The 12201-nt window shown below is 60.2% G+C and overlaps 2 protein-coding genes across 4 annotated transcripts in view; both read left to right on the top strand.

Annotated features, from left to right (window-relative positions):
• The window catches only part of G6PD (glucose-6-phosphate dehydrogenase), a 16925-nt gene extending 12037 nt beyond the window's left edge, over positions 1-4888 (top strand). The window contains exons 11-13 of the mRNA XM_024746202.1: positions 32-111; positions 1647-1823; positions 4759-4888. Coding sequence (XP_024601970.1) covers positions 32-111; positions 1647-1823; positions 4759-4888 — 387 coding nt within the window. The remainder of the gene's footprint in view (positions 1-31; positions 112-1646; positions 1824-4758) is intronic.
• On the top strand, positions 4677-12201 carry FAM3A (FAM3 metabolism regulating signaling molecule A). Of its 3 annotated transcripts, XM_024746214.1 has the most exons (10): positions 4677-4808; positions 5344-5416; positions 6738-6851; positions 7453-7476; positions 9453-9576; positions 9680-9738; positions 10083-10133; positions 10455-10539; positions 10616-10742; positions 11464-12201. In XM_024746214.1, exons 2-10 carry the CDS (start codon positions 5404-5406, stop codon positions 11557-11559), a joined length of 693 nt encoding a protein of 230 aa, XP_024601982.1. In that variant the 5' UTR covers positions 4677-4808; positions 5344-5403; the 3' UTR covers positions 11560-12201. The 3 variants fall into 3 exon arrangements, with proteins under 3 accessions (XP_024601982.1, XP_024601980.1, XP_024601979.1); XM_024746211.1 differs by lacking the exon at positions 4677-4808 and having other exon boundaries at positions 5355-5486; XM_024746212.1 differs by lacking the exons at positions 4677-4808; positions 10083-10133.

Here is a 12201-nt window from a genome sequence, read left to right as displayed (position 1 = left end):
CCTCGGTGCCCCCCTCCCGCCTGTCCGCTGGCAGAACGTGAAGCTCCCCGACGCCTACGAGCGCCTCATTCTGGACGTCTTCTGTGGGAGCCAGATGCACTTCGTGCGCAGGTGAGGGTTGGCCCCTCCCCCCCTCCTTCTGAGGACCCGCCTCTGGAGGACTCGGGACCACAGCCCTTAGCCTCACATTCCCGCCCGGGCTCGGGCCACGCCACCCGCCCCTGGGCCCAGTCTCATTCCTCTGCCACCCAGCACTGTGACCATCCCCACCCGAGCCAGCCTCTGTCCCCCAGACTGAGCCCTCCTGGAGGAAGGAGAAGGAGGGCTGCAGTTGTGGGCAGCAGGGGGGCAAGGTCCTCGGAGCGCAGGGGAAGGGGGCAGGCGCGGCCCAGTCTCGGCGCCACTTGACATTCCTGGCTCCCCACTGGAAGGGACCTCTGTGCTGGAAGGGCCCAGCAGCGCACCTGTGTCGGGCCTCCCGAGTGGCCTTCTGCCCCCCACAGCTCCCGCGGCCACCCTAACTCAGCACTCCACGGCCGCCCCATCTCACCCCGCCCTCAGGTGGTGCTCTCGCCACCAGAAAAGCAGAAGCGGCAGGTGGGATGCCCCAGCTCAGTCCCCTGCCATTAAATCCGCAGACAGGCCTGCCTGTCCCCTGGTTGTTTCTTTTCCTGCCACCTGCGACCATGGGCCCCAGCCCTTGCCTCTCCCTGCCACCCACTTCCCTCCACCGCTGGCTCGGGCGGGAACGTGGGTATCCTTCAGTCCTGACCAAGCCCGGCCTTCCCCTCCTCTCTGCCCCGCACCCTAGAACTTCGTCACGAGACCACCTAGGGCACAAGAACAAGTCACGTTCATTTCCCCTTCCCTCCCCAGGCAGTGCTCCTGCCCCAGCCGGGGCACTCAGGGGCACTGCCGGCCCACTGAGGCGACAAGTATTTAGGAAGGAGTGGCTAAGGGATTTGGGAACAGATGCCAGGGGGGAGGGGCAAGTCCAGGGCACACCCTGGGCACCATGGAGAGGTGCACAGCTGGCCTCACCAGCCTCCCTTGCCTGTTTCCTGGGGCCCCTGTTAGCAAAGCGCCACACACAGGGAAGCTTAAGGCAACAGAAAGGTATCCTCTCCCAGTGCCGGAGGCCGGAAGGCTGAGCTCTAGGACCAGCGCCCTCCAGGGGCTCAGCTGGCCACGTAGACCCGTCACTCCCGTCTCTCTGTGTCTTCATATGACATTCTCCTCCGTGTGTCTGTCTCGCTCTGTTTTCCCTTTACAAGAACCAGTCATATTAGATTTGGGGCCCAGTCTCCTCCAGGATGACCTCACCTTGACCTGATTACGTCTGCACACACCCCACTTCTGAATAAGAGCACACTCCCTGGGCGTCTGTCCTGCCCCTGCCACCAGCTCAGCTCTTCACTGAGCTCCGGGGAGAGCAGCAGGCTGACCCAAACCAAATGAACAGACAAAAGACTCAGATGCTGGTACGGAAAGAGCCAGCAGTCCAATCCGTGCCCCAGGCAGGCAGACTCCATGCCTCAGGGCCTCACAGCTGGCAGGGCTCAGGGCTCCCGCGGGGACGCTCTGTGGCAGCGGGGCCAGGCCCTCAGGCCGTTGGCAAGAACCTGGCCAGTGGCTCCTCCCTTCAGCTGGGCCAGTGGCCCGTCTGTCCCCACCCCCACTGTTGAAGGCAACTGTCCAGGGCTTTTCGCTCCCATCACGGAGGCCTCTCAGCCTGATGCTGACCACCAGCTCTCCTTAACCCCGGCACGGCCCCCGGGGCTGGGGGCAGAGCTGAGGCTCCCACCCAGGACTCTGCAGGAACGGTAAGTAGACGAGCAGGAACTCAAGTGGGGGCTGGCCGCCTCCTGTCCCACAAGCCAGGGTGGTGAGTCACACCCTGCACACGGCTGCATCCTCAGGTGCCATCCCCGCTCTCCCCGACCCCTCCTGTAACCAGAGGACGTGCCGCTTCCATCCAGCTTCTGCAGGAGGGAGACCACAGAGTTCACGTAGACCTCGGTGGACGGGGAAGGGAGGGGCTTTCTGGGACAGGGGCGGCTGGAATCCGGATCCTGCAGTGCCTCCTGGCCCAGGTCCATGCAGAGCAGCTGAGAAAGCCCCACGTGGACAGGACTACAGGCCAGGCTTCAGCCTGGGGGCGGGGGGACGGGCAGTGGCCTTGGTCCTCCCGATGCCTGTGGCCTGGAGAAGGGGCCGTAAGTCGCCCGGGTTCGCCGGGAGCTGATGGTGTGGGCCTAGGGACTCACGCGCCCACCTGTAACGCTTTGGCTCCAGCGTGGCTACAGAGGGTCCTGCCCTTGACTCTCTGTGGTGCAGCCACGTGCCCGTGAGGGGCAAATGAGGCTTTGCAAAAGGCCCAGGATGGCACGAGAGCGCCAGACCCCGAGATGGTGGCCCAGAATGCGGTGGAGCGGGTCCTCGGAGCCGCAGCCTGGCCTTCTGCTAGCCGCCAGGGGGCGCTGTGCTGCTCCCGGGGAAGGGACAGCCGCGTCCCTGGCCCAGTCCTGGGACTTCAAACCCTCAAAATCCGGGCCTGAGGATGACCACAAACGCCTACAGCCTTTTGGGGGACCCAGTAGAGCTGTGTGCTGGGGGTAGTCCTCCCAAGACCCAGGCCCCTTGGGCAACCTTCTGGCATGGCGTCACCGAGGGGGACTCTTAGCAACACAGAAGATCCATGTAGGGGCAGGAGCCTGAAGTGGAGGAGGGACCCAGCTCCTCCTGGGCCCCCAAAATGTGATAACCACCTGTGAGAAGGGAGGGAGGGAGGGGTGGGGACCCTACCCTCCCCATCTGTCTGAGTGTCCCCACCATGACAGAGGGCCCAGGTCAGGGCAATCAATGGACACCTCCGATCTGAGTGCTACCCTGTGGCAGTGATGAGAGGGCTCTGGTGAGGGTGCTCCACTATCACCTGACACCGGGTGCCTGTGAGTGACAGAGATGAGAGACCTGAGAGGGACAGTAGCTGTGATCTCAGCTCTAGGAGCCTGAAGTGAGGAAGAAGCATGAGGTCCCGGGTAAGGACGTTCGGCTGTCACCTCCATTCTGGAGCCACAAGCATGAGGGACCCCGTGAGGACAGTCACTGGTCACCTCATCTCTGACATAGTCCTTAGGGCCTCGCTGAATTGAGACAAATGTCACAGCTCTGGGGCCCTAGGATGGGGAACAGACACAACGGACTAGTGAGGAAAGACACCTGTCACCTAAGCTCTGGGTGGCAACATTGGCGCTGAGGGCTTTCAACTGGCACTGAATCTTTGCAGTGGGACACAGCAGGAGGGCCCAGGCGAGGACAGCCAACAGTCCACTTAGCTCTGGGCGCCTACACTGAGTGAGAGGCGTTGGGCCCAGGTTTCAACGTTCAACTCACATTTAACTGTGGGATGCCTGGACCAGGGCGAGGCTTAGAGGCCCAACCTCAGATAAAGGCATGAGGGGCAGGCAAGGGCACACAGGTAGCCCTTCAGCGATGGCAGCCACCCTGGGGCAGAGACGTGAGGCCCAGCAGGGGACACTCAAATGCCACTTCACCTCCGTACAGCTCCACACCACAGAGACGTGAGGGCCCAGGTGAGGTGAGTTGACTACAGGCACAAATCTTGGTAGCTACACTGGAACGGAGAGTGAGGGACCATGGAGGTCATTTAACTGTCACCTCAGCTCTGGATTCCTACACTGTGGCATAGGTGGCCTCAGGTGAGGGCATTCAACTGTCACCGGAGATCCGATTGCCTAATCTAAGGTAGAGGCAAAAGGTCCTGCAATAAGACAGTCGCCCATCACCTCAGCTCTGGGTGCCTACTCGGGGGTAGAGGCGGGAGGTGCCGGCACGGGGGCGTCAGCATGCAGGCCCACGTGAGCACTGTCAAGTGACAACTCCGTGCTCGGTGTCTACACTGAGAGGGGAACGAGGGATCAGCCGAGCACGCGGGCTCTGGGTGCCTACACTCAGGCAGGGACACGAGGAGCCAAGGAAACACGGTGAACTGGTGCCGCAGCTGTGGGAACTACATTCTCTGCCATCTCCCGCTGGGTACCCGCACTGGGGCAGGGCCATGAGGGTCTATGACAAGAGGGTCTCATGCTCTCCAAGTCCCCATCGAAAAACATTCCTGGAGAAACAAAGCTGCCCCTTGAGGCACAGAAGGCTTGGGATGAGTCCCAGGCCTCTGGCCCTCTCGAGGGTGGTGCCCCTGGGGTTGGTGAATGTGCCTCTGGGCCCTCAGGGGGGCTCATTAAACCAGCCTTTCCAAAATGCCTGCTCTGAGCAAGGTGTAAACACTGTCCTCTAAGAACCAGCCGTCTGGCCGCTGCCCTGTGCCTGGCAGGAGCTTCGTCTACTGGGCACCACGACTGCCAGCATTACAGGGAAGAGTGCTAAGGAGGGCACGGTGCCCAGGGCTTGGTACTCACAGATATGTGAGAGTTTGGCAAATGGTCAGTGCTATTTCTGGTCCCAAATTCCATGACAAAACTCAAATACCAACCCGTGACAGCAGCACAGGGGCCTGAAACTTATCACCTTGATCTTGTTAGGGAGAACGAGGGAGTGTTGTGAATGCCAGTGGAGAAACTCCTGGATGCTAACCAGAGCTCTGTCACTGCCTGGCTCTATCACCTTTCTCTGTATTTTGGGTTCTTTCCTTAGGAAGGTTTCCAGAAAGCGGTGACATTGGGTCAAAGGGCACGGGTGTTTCAGTGGTTCTCACGCCGCCCGGCTGCTGCCGTCCAGAAAGATGGGTCCAGGCGACAGAGGTGGCCCCAGCTCTCCCAGCGCGGAAGGTGATCGGGGTGCCCTGGGCGGTGTCGGGGGCGCCTTTGTGAAGGAGGCTGGAGGAGCAGGCAGGGGTGACAGTGTGTGAGCGCGCTGCCCTCTAGAAAGAAGACGGCGAAAGGGAGGCCGCGGAAGGCTGAGCCTGCTGGCCCCTGGCTCTTCGCATTCTGCTGTTTCCCGTACACGCTTCTGTCCCTCCGGGTTTCGAAAAGGCACACATTTGAACTTTTAAACAATGTCTAATTACGCCCCCAGATCCATCCGCCCCTTCCTAAACTTCAGAAATCCGAGCGCGGGGCACGACCACAGCCCCGCCCTCAAAGCCTGGGAAAGCGGCGCTCTCTGCACGATCGTGAGCCTCCAGGTTCCCGAGGCCCCTCCGGTCCCAGCCGGGCTTCTCTCCGCCTTCCCGAGGAGCCTGGCCATGTAGTTGGCCGAGCAAGTCGGTGCACCGACCGCGCCCGCCCCACAGCTGGGACCCAGCACGGCCTCATCATCCCTGACCCCCACCCAAACCTGCTCTTCTGCTTTGTTGCCCCCCAGAGCGCACGGTCCACAAACGCTGCACCTGACGGCTGCCCCACCCCAGCGGGAGAAGTGGACATGAGGTTGGCAGGTGGGTGGCTTCCACAGTGAACCGGAGAGAGTTGGAAAGGAGACTTGGCTGGACGCCCAGGTGTCCAGAGGTCTGTCTGGAATCAAATAGAAATAGTAAAGTAGCAGTTGGATATATAGATATGGCTCAGGAGAGAGGACTGAGCTACAGATATACATTAAGGAGTCATTGGCAAATAGATAGTAATTTTGGCAATGGGAATGGATGAGATGATCCAGGAAGAATACATAGAAGGAAATGAGAAGGCAGCCTGGGACAGGAGCTGGGGAAAGTCCAGCTTTTCAGGGGAGGGTCAAGGAGGACGATCTAAGCCAGAAGGACGAGGAGCATCCAGGTGGGGCTCAAGGGCGCCGTCCCAGAAGCCAGCCGAGCAGGGTTTCCGCGGGAGGGCCGCAGCCTGTGCGGCCACCTGAGGGGTCAAGGGACATTAGGGCCAACAGGTAACCCGGGGCGCTGGCATCAAGAAGGTCCCAGGCGGCCTTGGCCGCAAGCCGTCCTGCGGGGGTAATGGAGGCAAGGGCAGAGTGGAGCAGGTTGCAAGACGGGGAGGGAAGTCTGTGGAAGAAGCCAGCGCACAGGACTTTGGAGGAGCCGGCAGGGAGAGGAAGGGAGGGCGCAGAGCCCCACCGCTGGCTGCGGATGTGATTCCGAAGGAGGCCTTTCCTCCCGCGTTTTCTGAGGACGGGAGGTGTTGAAAGTAGAGGGGAAAGGGCCTCCCTGGTGGCGCAGTGGTTGAGAGTCCGCCTGCCGATGCGGGGGACGCGGGTTCGTGCCCCGGTCCGGGAAGATCCCACATGCCGCGGAGCGGCTGGGCCCGTGAGCCATGGCCGCTGAGCCTGCGCGTCCGGAGCCTGTGCTCCGCAGCGGGAGAGGCCACGACAGTGAGAGGCCCGCGTACCGCAAAAAAAAAAAATAAAGGGGAAAGAGGGAGACAAAGGGACCGCTATGTTAAGAAAGCCGAGCAGGGTGGAGAGCTCGGCACCCAGCTCACAGCAGGAGGACTGCCTGGCCTTCCAAAGGAGTAGGAACCTCCACCGTCACCGTCACAGGAGAAAGGAGGGCAGGATGACAGGGACTCAAAGACATTGGTAGCCTCAGAAGCAGGAGGTTAGGAGGCCCCTCCACACCTCCATGGAGAGCCAAGCTGAGCCTTGGGGTTGGAGCTCAGCTTCCTCCTTCACCCGCCAGGAGCTCCCACCTTCCTGGTCTCCACTCGCTTCTGCCCAAGTGCCTGGGGAGATCCGATCATGAGAGGCCCTGGGGTCGTTCAGGAGCTCGCTGGCATCTGAGGAGGCTTTGCCCGTGTCTGTCATGCCTCTAGGTCCCCTCCGCATCATGGCCCTGGTCATCTCCGTGGGCCTCACCTGGCTCGTAGCCAGCATCCTCCTCGGTGGGCCTGGCGGCGGCTTTCCTCGCATCCAGCAACTCTTCGCCGGTGAGTGTGGGACTCTCCCTCGCCCCGCTACGAGGTCCCCGGCGCGGCCACCTGGGCCTGCGGCCTGAGGCTCGGGGTGGAGGTGGCGGTGGCCTGGGTTTGCTGTCTCTTCCTGGCAGGGCACCTGTAGCTGCCCTCGGTCCGCCTCCTGGCATCCGGCACAGCCTTCCCCCTACCACCCAGTTGCTTCGGCTGGAAACGCCAATCCCCGCTAATTAGAATCCTTTGTTCACTGGGGCCCATGTGAGGGGCAGGGGGGCTTTTGCTGAACACTGGGGATGACTCCCAAGTTGTTCCCTGCAGGCTTTCCGCTGGGTTCTGAGATGGGGAGGGGACTCGACACCTCGTTACTGGTGACACATCACCTAAGTACTTTTTGCAATTCCGATCTACCCTTTTCCTGGAGCAGAGAGCTTTGCATCTGAACATCATTTAGACTTGAGCGGGAACGTACGTGCCAAGGTCAGCCTGGCTTAGCCCTTGGCCCCTGAACCTGACTGCCCCTCCACCTTGACTTCACATCACAGTATAGGAGCAGGCTTCCCTGCTACAGGCCCTAGGAAAGGTCCACACTAACAGAAACAACTCTCTGTACCCACAGGCCCAGAGAACTCAGTGACTGCAGGTAAGGCTCCTGTCACCTCCCTGCTCCTCCCCTGTGCCCACCCCTCTTACCACTTTTGTGACACTCGTGCCTGTCCCCAGCCCTCCAGGGTTTCTCTTCTCCATTCATCCCTCCCCAAACTAGTTGTCACAGCCCACTGGAGCTGCTTGCATGCTGTGAGCCTAGAAAACAAGTTACCTGCTTCCAGAATACACTAGGGGGACAGGCATAGGATAGACATTCCCATTCCAAAAGGGAGAAATTGGAAGGTATAAAGGGCTCATCAGTCTCAAGCAAGTCCCAAACCCAGCAGGGCAAATCCATTTGATTTCAAAGCATAAGAAGAATCCCTGGGCCTTTGGTGGGGGTAGGGGGGATCTGGAGCGTAGGGGACGATCCTCCCCTCCCTCTGGACCTGAGCCAACTCTGGCCTCTGCAGCCATTGCTCTGCCCTTGGAATCATCCTTCCTCCCTTCTGGCCTTTCTCTGTCCCTTTCGGTCCAGGCTGGCAGTGTTTCTACTGGTATAACATTCTCAGAAACTTTGTTGATCTCCTGTGCAATTCATGAGGGTCTAAGCTGTAAGACAAGAGAATCCTCCAGATCTTTCCTGGATAACCTCATCTCTCCATTCCCAGCTTCCGCTGCCATGCTTGAGTGGGTCCACAGGTCACGCGGCCCAGCTCTTCATGAACAGTTGTCCAGCCACACCCTTGGTGTTCTCTCCCAAGCCTACTTTCTCATATTTTGCAATATGATTAGCCTGAGAATCTTCTAGATCTTCACATTCTGGTTCCTTCATACTTAACAGTTACATCCTCAATTTATCTCTCTTCCCTTAACATGTTACTTTGAGCAACAAGGAGAAACCCTCAACACTTTGCTTGGAAATCTCCTCAGCTCAGTCTCCAAGTTCAGCATTTACAAGTTCTACCTTCCACAAAACAGTAGAAAACAACTTGGCCAAGTTCTTTGCCACTTTATGACAAGGATGGCCTTTCCTCCAGTGTCCCATAACATGTTCCTCATTTGTGTCTGAGAGCTCACCAGAAGCACTGTTAGCATTCACATTTCTATCGACAGTCTGGTCGCGATGATATGTGCCTTATCTCAGACCATAGAAGCTCTCTCTACTGCTCTTCTCTCTTCTTTCTGAGCCCTCACCAGAATCACCTATAATATCCATATTTCTACCAACAGTCTCTTCAAGGCAATCTAGGCCTTTCCTAATATGCACCTCAAAATTCTGCAGCCTCTACCCATTACCCAATTGCAAAGCCATTTCCACATTTTTTAGGCTATACTCCCTCCAGAGGCTCCAGGGAGGACCCTTACTCACCTCTGCCAGCTTCTGGTGGCCTCAGGTGTCCCTGGACTTGTGGCCGCCTCCCTCCCATCTCCGCCTCCATCTTCACAAGGACTTCTCCTCCATGTGTGTGGGTCTTCTCTTCTGTCTTTTATAAGAACAAGTGTCATTAGATTTAGGTCCCACCCTATTCCAGGATGACCTCATCTTAATGAATTATAACTTCAATGACCTTATTTCCACGGAGGATCACGTTCTGAGGTCCTGGGAGTTGGGACTTGAGAACATCTTTTGTGGGGACACAGGTCACCTCGTAATAGAGACCAACCTCCTTGTGCCTTCTCCATGGGGTCCTTGCACCTGCCCTCCCAGCAGCTGTCCTTCCCTCCTGTCCTCTGTTCCCGGTGGGGCCACAGCCCAGGCCAGCCCTCCTGCCTCCTTTCTCTTCTCCCACCAGTGACCGAAGAGCCTCCCTGGGGTCCCTGTCACTTTGCCCTGAGGCCAGCCCCAGTGGGATACAGAGTGTCCGTGGAAGTGTCCCTTCCTTGGCCTGAGCCACGTCCCCACCCCACGCCAGTCCCTTGGTCTGTGGTCACTCATTCCTCCCTATGGGCTGGTCCTGACCTCCCCCTCTCAGACCTCGGGTGCCCCCAGGGCCAGGCCCATGGGTCACCCCTGTTGTCCCTACCCAGAGCCGAGGGCCAGGAAGTACAAATGCGGCCTGCCTCAGCCGTGTCCCGAGGAGCACCTGGCCTTCCGCGTGGTCAGCGGGGCTGCCAACGTCATTGGACCCAAGATCTGCCTGGAGGACAGGATGTGAGCCCCTCAGGCGGGTGGGGGCGGGGAGGGGAGCTGGGTCTGCGAGGACCGGGGCCGAGCAGGGTAGACGTGCCACTGGAAGGCTCTGTCCCCCTGCTAGGCTCATGAGCAGTGTCAAGGACAACGTGGGCCGGGGACTGAACATCGCCCTGGTGAACGGTGAGTTGCCCACGGAGCAGAGAGGCAAAGCTGAGCCGTGACCTGCCGCCCTCCTTCCACCCCACCACCAGGGATTCGCAGGGGGGCCTGGGAAAGGGTCTGTGCGAGCTGAAGGCTCCACAGAAGAGGTGACCCAATGGACGAGAGCGTGGCAGCAGTGAAGAACTGGAAGTTTCCAGGAAGTGGGGGGCTGCTTCATGGGGAGCCCCTGGAGGGCCCCCGATACTGAGCAGAAGCTCCACAGCCTCGGGTGGGTCCCAGCAGTCTGAACGAGGGGCACGGTGGGCGTGAAGATGGGGGGAGGTGAAAAGCTTCCAGCAGCACCCATCCTTCCCTCTGACCAGGGGTAAGCGGAGAGCTCATCGAGGCCCGCGCCTTCGACATGTGGGCGGGAGGTGAGTCAGGCCGCGGCCTCCGACTTCTGACTGTGGGCGGAATGACGGCTTCTTCCCCCTGAAAGCTGCTCCTTCTGTCTGCTTGCTGGGGAGTCTTGAGCACTTCCTTGGGTTCAGAAAAGCCAGGGAGAAGGACAGGTGTATGGTCAGGGCTTCAGCCCTGGCTTCTTATACCATTTGGTCCCTGCACTCACTCAGCAGCCCTGGCCGGGGTGTGTCCCTGGCCTGATCACTACTTTAGTTTCCTCATCTGGAGAACAGGGGTTGGTGAGGGAGGGGTGCTCAGTGGTGCCTGATGCTCCATGGGAACTGTCCCCCTAGATGTCAATGATCTACTGAAGTTTATCCGGCCGCTGCATGAAGGCACCCTGGTGTTTGTGGCTTCCTACGATGACCCAGCCACCAAGTAAGTAATGGCCGAGGCTGGCCGAGGCCTCACCCTTCCGTGGTCATGGCTCATATCTCTTCCTTCTGTGGGGCAGGATGAATGAAGAGACCAGGAAGCTTTTCAGCGATCTGGGCAGCAAGAATGTCAAGGACCTGGCCTTCCGGGACAGCTGGGTGTTTGTAGGGGCCAAGGGTGTGCAGAACAAGAGCCCCTTTGAGCAGGTATGGGCGCAGGCTCTGGGACCCCCACTGCCCGGCGCAGGCCAGTCTGCCCTCCCCTCCTGCCTGCATCCTCTGGGGTCGCCTCTGTTCACGCCCAGCACCCACACACACAGCAGGCCACACGTCTTTAAGATGCTCCTGGGACTTCTCCGGCGGTCCAGTGTTTGGGACTCTGTGCTTCCACTGCAAGGGGCACGGCTTCAATCCCTGGTCGGGGAACTAAGATCCTGCATGCCAGGCTGCTCAGTCCTGTCCCATCCCCCCAAAACCCAGCACCCCAGTTCACACTGCACACCCTGCTCCCCACAGCAGAACAAGGCAAACAGGCTGTTCCGCCAGTTTCTGGAAGGCTCCAGCTGCCGAAAGAGCAGCTCAGCCCCCAGAGAAGAAACGCCCTCTCTGGCCTCGCTCTTCCCGGAGCTTCCAGCGGCTCCCTGAGGGCTGGGTGAGGGCAGGGACACACTCCCCCTCCTTCCCTTCCTAGCGTGTGCCAGGCCCACCTAAGTTCAAAGAAGGTGATCCCCCCCTCCACCTGCGAGAGAGCAGGTCCAGGGCAGCTGCTGCCATCTTTAGATGAGAACGCTGAGGCACTGGGACAGACAGGTGGCGGGTGCCCGAGGCTGCACGCTTGGTTGACCCTGGCACAGGGGGACAGAGAGTTCTGTCTGGCCCTGGTGCCCGAGGGCTGAGCCCGTGCCTTCCTGCCCCCACCGACCCACAGCACGTGAAGAACAGTAAGCACAGCAATAAGTACGAAGGCTGGCCCGAGGCGCTGGAGATGGAGGGCTGCATCCCCAGGAGGACCACAGCCAGCTAGCGGCCGAGCTCGACGACCAGACTAAGCGAGGCTGTGTGTACCCAGCCAGGAGGGGGCGCCGGCGCAGCGCTGAGGCCCGACCCCACGCCCAGCCAGGGGCACTCCTGCCCCAGCACGGCAGGGCTCCGAGGCGGTGACCGGTGACCGGACCGTGCCCGGTGGTGGGGCTGCGCTGCGGCCCCATGGCGCTTTGTCCGGGGACCCCAAGTACCCGTCTCCTTTTCCTAAAGCGCTCTGCTGGCCGACACCCACCCAAGTCCCAAGCGCCTGCGGCCCCCAGTCTGGTAGCAGCTGCCTGGCAGGTCGGGGCATCTTCTGGAGCCTCTCCGTCCCAGAGTGGCTCGCTGCTCTGCAGGCCAGTCCTGTTTCCAGTGTGATTCGTTCTGCTGAGCCGAACGTGGTGGCCACTCCCAGCGCCTGGCTGCCTCCTGCCTTGCTCTCGCGGGAAGGGGTGCCCGCCTGGGAGCCAGGCCGGCCGGGCAGTGAGGTCGCCGGCCCGATGGCGGTTCCCAGCGTGGCGGGTGGCAGCTCCTGCGGTTTGTCTGTCAGAGGGCCCGCTTTCTAAATGACGTCTTAATAAACTGGTGGCCCCCGAAGGAATGAGATGCATTCAGAGGGGAGTCCGGGTGGTGTTGTCCTTGA

Source organism: Neophocaena asiaeorientalis, unplaced genomic scaffold (assembly GCF_003031525.2).
Source record: "Neophocaena asiaeorientalis asiaeorientalis breed wild unplaced genomic scaffold, Neophocaena_asiaeorientalis_V1.1 scaffold2579, whole genome shotgun sequence".
NCBI classification, from domain to species: Eukaryota; Metazoa; Chordata; class Mammalia; order Artiodactyla; family Phocoenidae; genus Neophocaena; species Neophocaena asiaeorientalis.
This window is presented reverse-complemented; position numbering and strand designations above follow the sequence as displayed.

Excerpts from the sequence above, each read along its gene's own strand:
- FAM3A (XM_024746214.1), top strand. Across the intron at positions 10,134-10,454 it reads CTTCGACATGTGGGCGGGAG|ATGTCAATGATCTACTGAAG; the intron begins GTGAGTCAGGCC and ends CTGTCCCCCTAG. Across the intron at positions 10,743-11,463 it reads ACAAGAGCCCCTTTGAGCAG|CACGTGAAGAACAGTAAGCA; the intron begins GTATGGGCGCAG and ends ACCGACCCACAG.